Source organism: Cebus imitator, unplaced genomic scaffold (genome assembly GCF_001604975.1).
Source record: "Cebus imitator isolate Cc_AM_T3 unplaced genomic scaffold, Cebus_imitator-1.0 Scaffold543, whole genome shotgun sequence".
NCBI classification, from domain to species: Eukaryota; Metazoa; Chordata; class Mammalia; order Primates; family Cebidae; genus Cebus; species Cebus imitator.
Window position 1 is genome coordinate 182,485 of NW_016107858.1, and position 16,454 is coordinate 198,938.

Sequence of the window (16,454 nt, forward strand, 5' to 3'; positions counted from 1 at the left end):
AAAAAAAACATGGAAGATCTTAGAGTTCAGGGGTGAAAGACAAGTAAACACCAGGATTGGTGGGGGTTAGGAGAAATGATTTGCCTAAATCCCAGAGGGGATGACATCTAAACTTCAATCTAAGGGAAGAGTAGAGACCAGCCAAAGGAAAGAAGAGTAGAATGCATTTCAGGTGAAGTAAGCAGCAGAGGTATTGAATGTCCTCAGAAAACAAACAACAGTGGCAGATGTTACCAGGGGTTTTCCATCTATTACCCTTCTTCTCTTCCCATTGGTCTCCAACCTTTTCTCCTGGTCATGAGAACCTTGGGAATTGTGCCTTTTTGGCCTCAACTTTGCTCTTGGGATTCCAAAGAACGACATCACCTGATGATGGCTCACTTTAAATGTCTTCCATTCGCTTGTTCCGCAGGCCAAGTTCAAGTCCCTGATGGTGGTCAGTACCTTCCAGCTGGGAACTGAGCAGGGCAGTGTCCTACAGCTGACTGAAGCTTCCCGCTGGAGAGAGGTGGGGCTAGAGACCGAGTTTGAGAGCTGTGAAAATAATGATGATGGATATGGGGGAGGGGCACCCGTGGGCTTTTCTAGAAGGAAAGTGTCTCCATCAGGCAGCAGTTGTTGAGTTAGAAATGATAAATTAGGATCCTAGTGTTCCACTGCCTCCATGCCTGCCTCAGTTTCTTTCCTTTAAGTAGAAGGAGGTCATTTATTCTATTTGGGGGCTGGCTTTACTATAATGTGGGGTGAGACTAGCTGGGTTACAGGGTACATGTAGAAAACAACTCCTCTCCCCTTACAGAGCCTCCTGGAGGTGGTTCAGACCCAGCCCCTCCTCATCTCCCTGTGGATCCTCATAGGCAGCGTCCTGGGAGGGTTGCTCCTGCTTGCTCTCCTCGTCTTCTGCCTGTGGAAGGTAAGCACTGCTTCAGTGGAGAGTGGGGAGCATGGTACCCATGTGTTGAGAGATCCTTGATTATAGCAGAGAGAACAGAATTTGTGCTGGGCCACTAAGCAGACTGTGGATGTCATGCCCAGATCTCCTTCACTGGACCCCACAAATGTTGGTTAAATTAACCTAAGCCAAATAAAATAAATTTGAATTCCATTTTTGGAAGCAGAACAAAAGTGAAGACCTCAGATAAGTCTGAGAGCTATTGGCAAGGTTCCCAGTCTAGGCATTTGGTGATGACACTTATCTTTTCCTCTACAGCTTGGCTTCTTTGCCCGTAAGAAAATCCCCGAGGAAGAAAAAAGAGAAGAGAAGTCAGAGCAATGAATGTAGAATAAGGCTCTAGAAAGTCCTCCCTGGCAGCTTCTTCAAGAGACTTGCATAAAAGCAGAGGTTTGGGGGCTCAGATGGGACAAGAAGCCGCCTCTGGACTGTGTCCCCAGACCAGCAGCCTGAGTTGACTTTTGAGTCGTAGGGATGCTGCTGGCTAGTGATGAAGCCTTACCTCAGACAAGAAGAGCTGGCACCAAAACCAGCCATGCTCCCACCCTCTGCTTCCCTCCTCCTAATGATCCTGGTTCCATAGCCAACACTGGGACCTTTGTTTGGGGTCCTTTTATCCCCATCCCCAGGAATCAATAATTTTTCTGCCTAGGTCCCTGACTCCTTTCAGATTCCCTCTTTATCTTCCTTCACAGTTTGGAAAGGATGAGGGTTATCTTCCTCGATTCTTCCACCCTCACCTTCCTGCCTGTTCCCCGCTCCACAGGAGGGAGCTGACGTTGGCTTGACAGGAGTAAAGTCAACATCTGCTGCTTTCCTGTGGATTCTGGTGATTCATAGAGCCGGATGGGGAGTCAACAGGAAAAAAGGAGGGAGGAGGAAAAGCCACAAGAGACATTCTGTACAATTCCAAGGAACAGAGAAGCCTTTAGACGGGCAACTGCCATCCCCCCTGAAACCTGAGAGCTGCGGTGCCCTTGCCCGCCCTCAGGTGTTGGGGAAACAGAGCTGCCCCAGGCTCCCTGGGCATAGGCTTTCTGACTCCAAGCCTTTTCTGGGAGCAAAGCCAGAGCCTGGTGCCTGATTTTCTGAAGCCAGGAGCCCTCAGGTGGCTGGAGCTGGAATAGCAGAGAGGACCAGGTACCTAGGCAGTATTTTCTCTATTTCTCTCAAGTCTTACTTGTGAGTCCTCCTTGGGGCCTGCTTAGAAAGCAGACAGACTCATAGGCAGGTGTTGAACAATTAGAACACGTGGACACAGGGAGGGGGACTAGGGGAGGGACAGTGGGTGGGGGGAGAGGGACAGTGGGTGGGAGGGAGGGATGACTGGGGAGAAATACCAGGTATAGGTGATGGGGGGAGGAAGGCAGCAAACCACCTTGCCATGTATGTACCTATGCAACAATCGTGCATGATCTGCACATGTACCCCAGAACCTAAAGTACAATTAAAAAAAAAAAAAAGCAGAAGAGAGAATACTGCTGCTTTATGGTGGGAAATGCTTTCACTTTACCAGCTTTGAGAAGCAGCAGCCCCACGGAATCTAAACATGTGGGGACTGCATTAAGAAGCCTGCGTGGGTGGGATGGGGCTCTGGGGAGGAAGCCCTTACTTGCTCAGCACTGGTCATATAGCACATATAACTCCTAGGAAAATGTTTCTGGGCAACCCCAGAGCTCCAATCATATTTTGCAGGGTTTCTCTGGTGGAATCGGTTTTCCAGCCCTTGCTTGATATTTACCGGAAATCCCCAAGTTAATTTCTATCTCTGACCCCTCCCCAACCCACTCCACATTTGGGTCATGGCCAGTAAAGGCAGCTGGGTTCTCATAGACAACTGGGTAATTTATTTCTTTGTAATCAGGACTTGAGATATCGAAGTCAGTCATTGGTCTCAAGAGCGCAGCTCTGAGAGCCTTTCGAAGGATCAGCCCTCAGGTAGAGCTGAGAAGAGAGAAGACTTGATTGGGTGGTTGACTAGCAGCCACAGAACCTGTCCTCCCAGGCTGCTCTGGGGCCTGACCGCAGTGTTTATTTTGGCTTGTCCTGTCCTTCTGCAGAGGCCCACCCTCATGGGCATTGTCTCTGTTTCCCAGCAGGGTGGACAGTATATCAGATGGTCAGAACAAATAAGATTCAGTGTCAAATGACTTTTGACTCTATTTGTGTTCCCTGGGATATAGACTGCTCAGTAATGGTGAGAGGTCGATACTTGTTTTGCCTGGAACTTTATAGAGTCCCTGGAAGACAAACTTATGAAGTATTTTAAATGTTTTTTGTGCCTCTCCCACGGGGGATGTGTTCTAGTCTCTTGCAATTTCAGCTACTTAAGTGACCAGAGAGTGTAAAGGTCTGGGAAGCACAGAGGCCTAGATTGAAATCCCACCTGCCATTTATTAGCTATATGGCCCTCAGCAAATCATAACTTCCTTGGGGCTCAGATAGTAATAAAAGCCTGTGTATTACAGTGGTTAACAATGAAGGCAGATTTGGGTTTAAATCTAGGCTATACGACTGAAAAAGTCCATTTGACCTAGGACAGACTTCACTTCTCTAAGTCTTGGCTTTCTCATCTTTAAATCTATTAGGGTCATGAAGACAAAGTAAGATAATCCAAGAAAAGTGAGCATTTAGTAAATTCTCAGTAAATGGTGACTATTATTATAAAACTATTTTGTCATAAAATAATCTACCTTGTCATGCCTTGTGAGGATTAAGGGAGCAAGTACATTGGAGCACCAGGTGGTGTTCCTTCTCTCTGACCCATCTCCCAGACCCTGAAGGTGTGTTTCTTCCATGGGCTACTGTCTCATGCTCATTCCTCCACGCCTACTCACTTTTTTTTTGAGATGGAGTCTCTCTCTGCTGCCAGGCTGGAGTGCAGTGGCGCGATCTCAGCTCACTGCACCCTCCACCTCCCGGGTTCAAGTGATTCTCCTGCCTCAGCCTCCTGAGTAGCTGGGACTACAGGTGTCCACCAACATGTCCAGCTAATTTTTGGATTTTTAGCAGAGACAGGGTTTCACCATGTTGACCAGACTGATCTTGAACTCCTGACCTCACGTGATCTGACTGCCTTGGCCTCCCAAAGTTCTGCGATTACAGGAGTGAGCAACTGCCTCTGGCCTGCCTCATCCCTTTTGAAATAAGCTCTTTGAGCCCTCTAAGGTGGTAATTAGCTGAAGAATTTAAGGTTCTAATGTTAGAGATCAAATCTATTTGATTTCTTTTTTTTTTTTTTTTTTTTAGACAGGGTTTCACCATATTGGTCAGGCTGGTCTTGAACGCCGGACCTCAGGTGATCCGCCTGCCTTGGCCTCCAAAGTGCTTGGATTACAGGTGTGAGCCACCACGCCTGGCCTATTTGATTTCTTTAAGCAGGTATCATCTAGGCTCCTCTTGAGACACCCAGAATTCTTCTAGTATCCTGAGGAAACACGTGCACTTAAGCAATGGCCTTCTAGAGACCAAGTCGCTGCCTCTGTTGCCTAACCTTGAGAACTGTGCCTGTGTGACCTATTTGGCACAAACATCACTCTGTGTTAACCTGCTAAGTTGTTTTGTGACAGGAAAGGGTCCATTGTGACCCTCAGCATGCTTCATACAGGCTGTAACTTGATCAGCCTTTACGGAGTACACTGTTTCTAGGGCTGGGACTGTGACCATATTATGGTGGCAGACTTCCCTCTCCTCTTTAACCTCAGTCAGCCCCCACATGGAGGTGGGCTTCCCTGAGGACTGGTTCATCTAATTCTTACACATATATACATATATATATTTAAAAATTTTTTAGGGGGGGGGTCTCACTATGTTGCCTAGGATAGTCTCCAACTCCTGGCCTTAAGCGATCCTCCCGTCTCGGCCTCTCAACATGCTGAGATTATAGGAGTGAGCCACTATGCCCGCCATCATGTGATTTTTTTATCCGTGTGCTTAAGAGAGTACTTTTAATATATTTTTGCACCTGAGATTCCCCTCCTATCCATCCTCAGCTCCAGAGTGGGGCTTTCTCTAACACCAATCTTGTTATCCCTTTCTTTGGAATAGTATTAGTTTAAGATGCAACTGTGAATTGTTCCTTCCTCTCCTTGTTGCTCCTTTGCTTCTTCATTCATTTTTTTCATTCATTTATTCATCAGATATCAAGCAAGTAATATGTGCTTGGCAATGGTAGTGATATAAAACACAACTCCTATTGTCAAAGAGTCCAGTCTAGTAGCAGAAGCAAACATGTAAACAAATTGGGGCAAATACAGGCTGGATGCAGTGGCTCATACGTTGGGAGGCGAATCACTCCCTCCCAGCCCGGCCAACATGGTGAAATCCCATCTTTACCAGAAATACAAAAACAATTAGCTGGGCACAGTGACGTGAACCTGTAGTCCCATCTGCTTGGGAGGCTGCAGTGGGAGGATGGCTTGAGCCCAGGAAGTGGAGGTTACAGTGAGCCGAGATCACACCACTGCACTCTTTGGAGAATTGTCCCTGAGAGACCATCTCAAAAAGAAAAAAAGACAACTGCAAAATTGTTGCTATATATCAACAAGTACTATCAATGTGGTACAAGAGGCACACTTTGTTGGGGGGGATGGCAGGGCTGTAAGGGAGAACTTTATAGAAAAAGGAAATTTGGCTTGGGGGTTGTTCTGTGCAGGAAATGCTCAAGGGGGAGAAGAAAAGACATATACACACGATACCTGATACCTTTAAGGGTAAACAAGCTTTATCCCATGTAAATGGCAATGCAGATATAATAAGCAAATGATATAATCAATATTATAAGCACATTGATATAAACAAATTATATAATAAGCAAATGATATAACAAACAGATTGAGATAATAAGCAAATTGCAATGGGAAGGGGAGAAGGGAATATATATTTACACTCACCAGACTCTGGAGGATTCACCGCCAGGCTGGAAAGCAACAGCTGGGGCTCCAGAGTCGGCCACTCTGTGCACAGACCAGGAGAGGGCTCATGAAGCTGCAGCATGGTGTGGGAGCCTAGCTTTTTCTGCAACAAGTTGATTGGCATGAGGCCCAGTCACGAGAGCCCTTCTCAATTGGGCTCAAGGAACACCAAAAGGTCAACCTGTTGTTGCAGTTGTCTATTGTGTTTCAATAACTAACGTATAGGAATAGACTGAAATGGAGATTTCTCCAAAGCAGCGCTGGATGAAAGCCTCAAAGAGGCTCACACAACCTGTTTCGGGACTTAGTGACCATTGTTTGTGTCCACGTTCAACTGAGTTCAAATTTAATATTTAACTTTTCCTCCACATTCGGTCTCAATCTGATACTCAATTATAGGAAAATACCCTTACAGATACATGGGGAAGGCACAGTTGATATAGATTACAGATACAGGGTCACACAGGAGAATTAAAGGCACAATTAATAAAAACCACACCCACCATGGCCAACACCAATGCGAGCTGGATAGCCAGTCCATGATGGGGCCCTGATGGTTAGATTTCAGCTTGTACTTGTTTTTGCATGTCTTGGGCAAGGAGAGTAATATTGTGAGAACTGTCAGGGATATTTACACAACATTCAGTATGCAGTAAGGCGCAAAGCCCTCCTTGGGCTGCGATGAGCATATCTAATGCCATTCGAATCTGCACCACGACTGTACGCAGCTGATCAAATTCTTCTGATAACAACATAAGTCCAGTGCTACTATCATTAAGAGCTTTTCCTACATGTAAGCGTAATGTTATAATTTGTTACTGAAGCAGGATTGTACGGGCAGCACCACTGTCATAGGATACCACCACTGGGGAGTCCGGCGCATTTGTAACCAGCGATGTCTGTAGGCATCTAGATTACTGGCGAGGGGAATATTATCCCAGATGGCGAATGGAATTAATGGCACCCCCGAGTGCATCTCCCTGTCCAAGAGGTGGCAGGTATCGCCACCCGTAGGATCTGCAAACCCAGAGAGCCTCCCCAGGGAACAGGAAGAGTTCTACTATAATTGTATTGCCGTAATGTGTAATTTAAGTAACAAAGGTGCTGTGGGCCCAGCGTGGTGGCTCACTCCTGTAATCCCAGCACTTTGGGAGGCCAAGGTGGGTAGATCATTTGAGGTCAGGAGTTCAAAACCAGCCTGTCCAACATGGCGAAACCCCATCTCTACTAAAAATACAAAATTAGCCGGGCGTGGTGGTGCATGCCTGTAATCCCAGCTACTCGGGAGGCTGAGGCAGGAGAATCGCTTGAACCTGGGAGGCGGAGGTTGTAGTGAGCCAAGATTGTGCCATTGCACTCCAACCTGGGCAACAAGAGCAAAACTCCATCTCAAAAAAAAAAACCAAAAAACCAAAGGTGCTGTGTCTCGTTTGGGCTTGGGCAACATAGACTGTTTGGTTTGGTTAAAAGAGGTCTAGGTTATATTACAAGCGTTATTATCCTACCCCCATTGATATCAGCATATCCATTCAGAAATGTTAGCAGGGACGCTTTTCCAAAGTAGCCCATTCCCGGCAACCTCCGGCAACTTGACACATAGACAGCACTGACTGCATCTGGTTTCTGTTGCCCTGGTGGCTACCCAGCTGATGAACTCATTCTCAGCCTCAGACATGATGACACAGGTACTGATTACTAGCAGACAGGTTATTCTCTGAAATAACAAAAACGAAGAGGACCATGACATTATTTTCATCTTTAGGAAATTGTACTATGCCTTTATTTTCTGCTCCCATAGCCACCAGGTCACCAGTCTTAGGGGCGGGATCTGATGGACACTGTACCCATATTTTGGCTCCAGGATTTAAGTGGCCCACTCCAGTGGACCCTAATTCTCCAATTCTCTAGGTTATTTCCAGTGGGGCAGAAATTTCCTCAGGGTTTAGTTGTTGACAAGGTACCACTAACAATTGAGCAACCCGCATCTGTGGTTTTATAGCAAAAGAATCTGGAGTGGTTTTATAGCGAAAGAATCTGGAGTGGTTTTATAGCGAAAGGATCTGGAGTGGTATTGTATAAAATGACCTTTAACTCTTCCCAGTAATCACTATCAATTATACTGCCATACATTATAATGTCTCTCATTGCAAGGCTTGAACATGTAATCCATTCATCCGCATTCAAGTTTGCGGTTGATTGCATTTGATTTTGGCTTGTTGATCTGCCTGCTGATTAAAGAGTCTATCAAGAGAAAGCAGAACGCATGAGCATCAACATGGAAAACAGTGATCATGGTAGTGTGCGCCAGGATTCAGATATCTTCCCAGTATTGTTTTCCCCAAACCTCTTTCTTCCCAAATTAACCATGTGTTTCATCGCCATTGGAGCATCCAGGTAGTAAGACCATGTGCTAGTGACCAAGAGTTGGTATACAAGTGACAAATCCCCATGGCCTCCTCCTGAATAGCTTGGAGTATGGCTACCAATTCAGCCAGCCAGCTGTTCCCACCGCTTTCTTCATCAGAACTGGTGAGTTTGGGGGGAACTTATGACCCAAGTCATAATCGTAAAGACATCATGGTTGCCGCATAGGTGCTCCATTTCCAGCAAAGCCCAATAGCAAGCTAACAGTTGATTTTCGAAAGGGGTATAAGCTTTGCCGGCCTCTGGCAACTTCCGGGTTCAAAACTCCAAAGATACTCCCTTCCCATCTTGTTTCTGCCTGAGGCTCCAATTAGCATGTTGATCTAGGACAGTTACTTGCAGTTCTGGCCCATTCCATATAGGCCATAGATCTGGAGCCAGTTGTACTGCTTGTTGAACTTGTTCAAAAGCCATGCTCTCGGCTCACGCCTGTAATCCTAGCACTTTGGGAGGCTGAGGTGGGTGGATCACCTGAGGTCAGGAGTTCAAGACCAGCCTGGCCATCATGGTGAAACCCCATCTTAAAAAAAAAAAAAAAGCCATGCTCTCTTTCCCCAGTGAAAGTCACAGCGTTTTCTAGTGACTGCACACAGAGTCCTAAAATGTTACCAACGCGGGGAATATGATGTCTCCAGAATCCAAACAAGGCAGTAAATTTCTGGGCCTCCTTCTTAGTGGTAGGGGTTGTAAATTCTAGTATTTTAGCCTTAGCCTTTGGTAAAATAGACTATTTCCCTGCATTCCATAGGAGGCCAAGGAATTTGACAGTTTGTGCAGGTCCTCGAATTTTACTAGGGCTAATTTCCCACCCTTGCGATAGGAGCTGATTTTTTAACCTGCTCCAAGCCCCGGCTGACTAGTTCTTTGGTTTTACCCTGACCGGGCCACCCGAACAGCTGCTTTTTTCAGGAATAGGCTGATAGCTTTGAACCTGAGCAGTCAAGACATAGGCCTGGCTTTGGGTCAGGGCCAGTTTGGAAGTCACATTAGCATGTTCCTTTTCCAGCTTAAATTTCTCTTGTGGAAGCCAGTCCCTATCTTGACATGTTAACTTATAAGCAGTAAGCAAGCACCATCCACCCTGGGAAATTCCTTCGGAGTCCCCTTTGCCAACTGGGATACCCCGCAGCGCCTCACGCACAGCCAATGGTTCAAAAGGCACTAATTTAAATTCCCAATTTTCACAAAGGCCAGTTCCCTCAGATTACTCAATGGCCAAGGAGGAGAACTGGGGGAGTTCCCATCCCAGGATATGGGAAGTCCCCGAGCTCCCCGCCCAGTCCTTGTGGCCGAAAAATGTCATGCTTTTGCTTTCGAATCCTGTTCGTGATGCCAAAAATGTTCTGTGCAGGAAACACGTGAGGTGAGAAGAAAAGACACACACGATCTCTTTAAGGGTGAACAAGCTTTATCCCACATAAATGGCAATACAGATATAATAAGCAAGTAAGTATAAGTAAATTATATAATAAGCAAAAAATATAATAAACAGATTGATATAATAAGCAAATTGCAATGGGAAGAGGAGAAGGGAAAAGATATTTACACTCACCAGACTATGGAGGATTCACCACCAGACTGGGAAGCAGCAGCTGGGGCTCCAGCATCAGCCACTCATCCCTGCACAGATAAGCAGTCTCATGAAGCTTCTGCCAAGCCTAGGACCTAGGTGATTGGCATGATGCCCAGTCATGAGGGCCCTTCTCAACTGGGCTCAAGGAACACAAAAAGGTCAACTTGTTGCAATTGTCTATTGTTTTTCAATAACTAACATATAGGAATAGATTGAAATGGAGATTTCTCCAAAACAGCGCTGGATGAACGCCTCAAGGGGCTCACACAACCTGTTCTGGGACTTCATTGTTTGTGTCCACATTCAATTGAGTTCAAATTTAATATTTAACTTTACCTCCACGGGGTCAAATGTGACAGGAGGCATTCTTGGGAGGATTAATCACCAGCTCCAAAGGGAATTGTAAATTACAGCAGTTTGAGGCCTGGAGTTCTGGGAGTTGAGGTGAGGAGAATCACTTGAGGCCAGGCGTTCAAGACCAGCCTGAGCAACATGGTGAAACCCCATCTCTACCAAATATACAAAAATTAGCTGGGCATGGTGATGTGCACCTGTAGACCCCAGCTACTCAGGAGGCTGAAGTGGGAGGATACCTTGAGCCTGAGAAGTCAAGGCTGCTGCAGTGAGCCAGAATCATGCTATCACACTCCAGCCGGGGTGACAGCGAGACCCTGTCTCAAAACAAAAAAACAAGTCTGGCACAGTGGCTCACGCCTGTAATCCCAGCATTTTCGGGAGGCCAAGGTGGGTGGATCACTTAAGGTCAGGAGTTTAAGACCAGTCTGGCCAACAGGGTGATACCTCGTCTCTACTAAAAATACAAAAATTAGCTGGGCATGATGGCTCACATCTGTAATCCCAGCTACTCGGGGGAGGCTGAGGCAGAATTGCTTGAACTGGGAAAGCAGAGGCTGCAGTGAGCCGAGATCGTGCCACTGCACTTAAGTCTTGGTGACAGAGTAAGGCTCTGTCTCAGAAAATAAAAGTAAAAACACAAAAGAAACAGCTTGAGAGGCTTTTTGTGTGAAAGTACTGAGAGACGGGACTTAAAAGGAGCGCGTGACTCCTGAAGAGCCTTGGAAATCACTTAAGAGCTTGGGGCTTTACCCTGTAGGTTTTCATACGCGTTTCAGTGGGCTCTCTCCAGCAGGGAGAGGAGAAAAGAGAGACAGGAAAACTGGTTGGCTGTGACTGACTGTTCAAGAATTACCAAGAGCCTGAAGTTCAAGGGCAGTGGAAACAGTGAAGACAGGTTTTCATTTGGTTATTTTTTTTTCTATACGGAGGCGGCGGGGGCGGTTTAAAATAAAAAATGCTCTCCTCCTTGCTCTCTGCTCTTTTCGAATTCAGAAGTGCTGTAATCCCAGCACTTTGGGAGGCGGAGGCAGGTGGATCACGAGGTCAAGAGATCGAGACCATCCTGGCCAATATGGTGAAACTCCGTCTCTACTAAAAATACAAAACAAAAAATTAGCTGGGTGTGGTGGTGCGTACCTGTAGTCCCAGCTACTCGGGAGGCTGAGGCAGCAGAATCTCTTGAACTCGGGAGGCAGAGGTTGCAGTGAGCTGAGATCGCGCCACTGCATTCCAGCCTGGCAGCAGAGAGAGACTCCATCTAAAAAAAAAAAAAAAAAATTTAGCCCAGGTCAGGGACAGTGGTGCCTCATGCCTATAATCCCAGCGGTTCGGAGGCTAAGGTGAAGAGAATCCCTCGAGGTCTGGAGTTCAGGATCAGACTGGGCAACATGGCGAGACTCCAACTCTTATTTATTTATTTATCTACTTTAAAGACGGGGTTTCACCATGTTGGTCAGGCTGGTCTTGAACTCCTGAGCTTAGGTGATCCGCCCGCCTTGGCCTCCAAAGTGCTTGGATTACAGGCGTGAGCCACCGCGCCTGGCCGAGACTCTAACTCTTAAAAAAAAAAAAACTAGCCAGGCGTGGTGGCGCATGCCTGTAGTCCCAGCTACTCGGGAGGCTGGGATGAGAGGATCCTTTGAGCCCACGGGTTGGAGGTTACGTGAGCTGTGATATCGCCACGCACTCCAGCCTGGCTGACAGAGCGACAGAGGGAGATTCTGTCTCAGAAAAAAAGAAAGAAAAAATAAAATTGAGCCTAATCTTCTTTCCTTAGGTTTTGTCCCTCAGGTTACCGTGGGCGGTGCGTTACCCCTGCTCAGTTCTCGGCCTGGCACTGCAATCTCCCGTTTCCGAGCTGCTCTCTTCAAATACTCTTTTGTGGTTGGGTTTTTGGCCGGGGAATAGGTGCGGGGCGGGCGGTGGGAGCTGGTGGGGGGCGCAGAGGAAAGTTCGCCAGTGACTAAAGGCGAGTGCGACAGTCCGTGACACCGAAGCCCACGGTAGAAGCCGGGACCCGCCCACCTCCCGCGGCAGCGCTCCGAGGGGCGGGGCTGGGCGGGGCTTGGGGCGGAGGCCCCGCCTGGAACCGCGGCTGGGCGGGGCTTGGGGCGGAGGCCCCGCCTGGAACCGCGGCTGGGCGGGGCCGGGCCCGTGAGAATCTCAGTCGGAGCCCACCCGGCTGCTTTGCGGACTGAGCAGGTCGGATCCCAGGGCGGGTTCAGAATTGGAGGGCGAGGTTTGAGGCCAAGTCCCTGTCGCAGCGTGAGACTGCGGGCTTTTTGCCTCTACAGGGGCGGGGTAGGACGGGGACGGGGGCGGAGTTTTGAGCCCAGCTCTTGAATTCTCGCCTCTGATTGAGCAGGAGGGTTTTGAGGCGGATCTTGGGGCTGGGCCCGCTCCGCTTTTTGACAGCTGTCTCTTGCACAGCTGCAGCAAAGTCCGTGGGTTCGGGAACCTGTGCCCCGGCTGTCCGCGCGTCCCCGTCCCCCCTGGCCCCGACCCCGGCCATGAAGCGTATCTTCTCCTGCTCCAGCTCACAGGTGGCGGTAAGTGCCAAAATGTGTGGGAGGATGGAGGGGGGTCAGAGCTCCGGGGTGACAGAAGTGCCGAGTCCCATCTCAGTGCATCATCGCCTTTCTTTTTATCAGGATTTCTAGCTCTTCTGCTCTCACAAGGAAGCCAGCCAGCTTTGCCTTCCTCAAGACACTGTCCTGCAGCTTCTGACTTGCCTTTTTCACCTCTGCCCTCCCCAGGGTCCTTTCCCCTGGCCCCTTTTTCCTCCTAGCATCTACACTCCCAGTTTCTGGTACGTTTTCTGCAGCCCTGTCCCCTTCCCATGGCCCTGCCCCTACTTCTGCTCTGTCTCCCAATACCAAACCACCCCCAAACATCTTCCCGGCCCCTGCCTGGCCCCAGGCTCCATTCTACACCACCAGCTCATGCCCCAGAGCCCCACAATCTTGCTCTCCCACATAGCTCTATCCTTGCAGTTTCCTATTAGTTCAACAATCACTCCTGGTCCTGTGCCTTCTGCTAACCCTTTTTCACAATCTCCTCTGCCATTTTTTCCCTCCTGCCCCATGCCACTTTCACTCCCATCTCTCACGAGCACTGCTGTTCCTCACACGTCACTCCAAACCTTTTTCCAATTGATGCTCCCACAACAGCAACCTTCTGTTCTCCCCTTCAACCTCTGCCCTACTCTGCCCAGTGGTCGCTAATCCCACTTTTCCTCTCTTTGCCTGGACTTCCTCCTGCCTGCTTGCTGTGAGATAATATTGCAGTCTGGCCAGCCTCACAGGGACTGCCAGAGGATGCACAGTTGCCTGGCTGCTCCCCAAGGGACCGGGTGAGTTGCCTGCAGAATCCACCCCAGCCAGTTCACTGCAGTGTCTGATCATCAGACTGGTTCTTGGGCCAGTCAAGACCTTAATACCTGCCTTTCCCCAGATTATTGATTTCCTGAACCCTCGCCCAGTTGTTTAGGGACTATACTCTCCATTTCCTTTGGTTGAGTTGGGGGAAAGTGATGATGAGAGAAGAGGATAGAGCAGACTCTGAGTGTTCCCAGCAGAAGTCACTCTATTCTCCATGTTCTCCCAGGGAAAAACAAAAAACATAAGATTATAGAAGCCGGGTGCTGTGGCTCACACCTGTAATCCCAGCACTTTGGGAGGCCAAGGTGGGCAGATCACCTGAGGTCAGGAGTTCGAGACCAGCCTGGCCAACATGGAGAAACCCCATCTCGAAAAAAAAAAAAAAAAAAAAGAGAGAGAGATTATAGAAGGTGGTGGCTTAGGGAGGGTATTGCTTCCTCTTCTCTAAAGATCTCTTACATAGAGCCCCCCTTACCTGAAAATGGAATTTTCTGTAGAGGTTGGGGTTATGGCTAATTTAGAAGCAAATTAGCCACCTACTTGTAGCAATATTGCTTTGCTAACTTGACTTAGTAGTATCGTTCATAAGCAAATATGAGAAATGTTCAATCAGCTCATTCTGCATGGGCAGGGTACAGAATTCTGGGAGCAAGCTATGAGGCAAGAGCAGGAACTCTGTTGAGACCTGTCCTTGTCCCACTGACATTTGCATCTCTACTTAGTTTCCACACATTGATCAACCAATCAAAAGCTATTTACTATTACATGCACCCGAAACTGAGGCTGCCCAGACTCAGTCTTAACTCATAATGATTTCTTAGAAATTCATATGAACTCTTCCTTAGTTACTGAAGGGATTCAACGTTGCCCTTCCCTTATAGATTTGTGGAGTCTGCCTGCTCCTTAGGAATAGAGAAACTATTTCATTCTTTCTGATCCTCCAATCCTTAGGCAGTACCTCCTGTCCAAGGTGCTGGAGTGAGCAATGGGCTGGCTCTTAGAATTTGGAATCACCCTTCTGTCCTCCTTGACTCCAGCTGCATAGAGGTTTGAATATAAAGAATAACCACCCATTCTAAACTCTTAGGATAACAAGATCTTTACTATGGTGAGATTATGGGAAGTAAGTTGGATGGATTTAGAATTATTATTATTATTTTTATATAAAGACGGGGTTTCACCGTGTTGGTCAAGCTGATCTTGAACTCCCGACCTCAGGTGATCTGCCTGCCTTGGCCTCCAAAGTGCTTGGATTACAGGCGTGAGCCACCACGCCCAGCCTAGAATTATCTAGCTGGAAAGAAAACTGTTGCTTCAGAGAGATTGGAGTCATAGAAAGCTTGCAAATAGGCCAATTTCAGCTGCAAATTGGTTCCTCATGAAATTTCCCCACATTTCTCATGCTAAATTCCTCCACTTCCTTGGGTGGCTAACTACCCTGGACCCATTTGCCAGAATAGTGTGGCAGTCTTTCCGGCCACTCCAAAGCCTGGCTTCCCAGTCACACTGAAAGATTACCTCTACCCATCTCCATTCACACACCTGGGTCCAGGACATAGCCCTGCACCCTCAGTCTAAGGTAAGGACTCAAAAAGCAGTGATCTTTTTTTTTTTCCTTGAGATGGAGTTTCACTCTTGTACACCCCATGCTGGAGTGCAGTGGCATGATATCGGCTCACCACAACCTCTGCCTCCCGGGTTCAAGCAATTCTCCTACCTCAGCATCCTGAGTAGCTGGGATTACAGGCATGTGCCACCACGCTTGGCTAATTTTTGTATTATTAGTAGAGACAGGGTTTCACCATGTTGCCCAGGCTACTCTTGAACGCCTGACCTCAGGTGATTAGCCTGCCTCGGCCTCCCAAAGTGCTGGGGCAGGAGCCACCATGCCCACCCAGCATGATCATTTTTTTTTTTTTTAGAGAGACGGAGTTTCACCATATTGGTCAGGCTGGCCTCGAACTCCTGACCTCAGGTGATCCACCCGCCTTGGCCTCCCAAAATGCTGGGATTACAGGCGTGAGCCACTGCGCCCAGCCCCAGCATGATCATTTTAAAGCTAATCTAAGTTATTCAGTATATAGGAAAATCAACAAACAAAAACCCAACTCCTATCATCCCATTTTATTTTAGTCAAATAGAGGATATCTTTGAAGGTGTCTTACATATGAGCTTACTCTGCCTAGGTAGACCAGAAGTAGACCAGAAGAGCGCTTTAAATAATGGGCACTCGATCAGCTTAGAGGAATGTCTATTGCAATTAAAACACTGAGAATTAGGTCCTGGTTCCTCTAGGATAGGCTTTCTGTTTCCACTCACCTGACCTGCAACAGAAGTCATTTCTTCTCTCTCTGCCTGCTGCTGTGCTTCCACGTTATAAGATGCTTATAAGTACACAGCCAGAGAGATATGGAGAGGGTACAATTACTTCTACAAAAGTCCTCTAATCTCAGCTACAGACATGCAAAGCTTATACTTATTAAGTCTGCTGACTGATTTGGTGATTGCTCCCTTGAGGCTGTGACAGTAATCCAGTGCCTCCTTTCCAAGGTGCCGGGGTAAGCTACAGACTGCACCTTAACCTTTGAAAGCATCCCTCTGTCCTTTAGTCCGGCTCTACAGAGGCTCAGCCATGAAAAATTTCCACCCATTCTAAACTGTACTTAGCATAATGAGATTATAGGAAGTAAATTGGGTAGATGTAGAACTATCTAGCTAGAAAGAAAAGTATCCAGGCCAAGCGTGGTGGCTCACACCTATAATCCCAGCACTTTGGGAGCCCAAGGTGGGTAGGATCACTTGAACCCAGGAGTTTGGGACCAGCCTGGGCAATGCAGTGAGACCCCATCTCTTAA

At 47.7% G+C, this 16,454-nt stretch overlaps 2 protein-coding genes across 2 annotated transcripts in view; both read left to right on the forward strand.

The window, feature by feature from the left end:
• ITGA10 (integrin subunit alpha 10) overlaps positions 1-2,215 on the forward strand; it is a 17,796-nt gene extending 15,581 nt beyond the window's left edge. Inside the window, exons 28-30 of the mRNA XM_017515173.2 lie at positions 413-508; positions 800-913; positions 1,211-2,215. Of these exons, the coding sequence (XP_017370662.1) occupies positions 413-508; positions 800-913; positions 1,211-1,276 (276 nt within the window). The 3' untranslated portion in view covers positions 1,277-2,215. The remainder of the gene's footprint in view (positions 1-412; positions 509-799; positions 914-1,210) is intronic.
• A 10,202-nt stretch (positions 2,216-12,417) lies between these two features.
• ANKRD35 (ankyrin repeat domain 35) overlaps positions 12,418-16,454 on the forward strand; it is a 21,021-nt gene continuing 16,984 nt past the window's right edge. Inside the window, exon 1 of the mRNA XM_017515174.2 lies at positions 12,418-12,768. Coding sequence (XP_017370663.1) covers positions 12,730-12,768 — 39 coding nt within the window. The 5' untranslated portion in view covers positions 12,418-12,729. The remainder of the gene's footprint in view (positions 12,769-16,454) is intronic.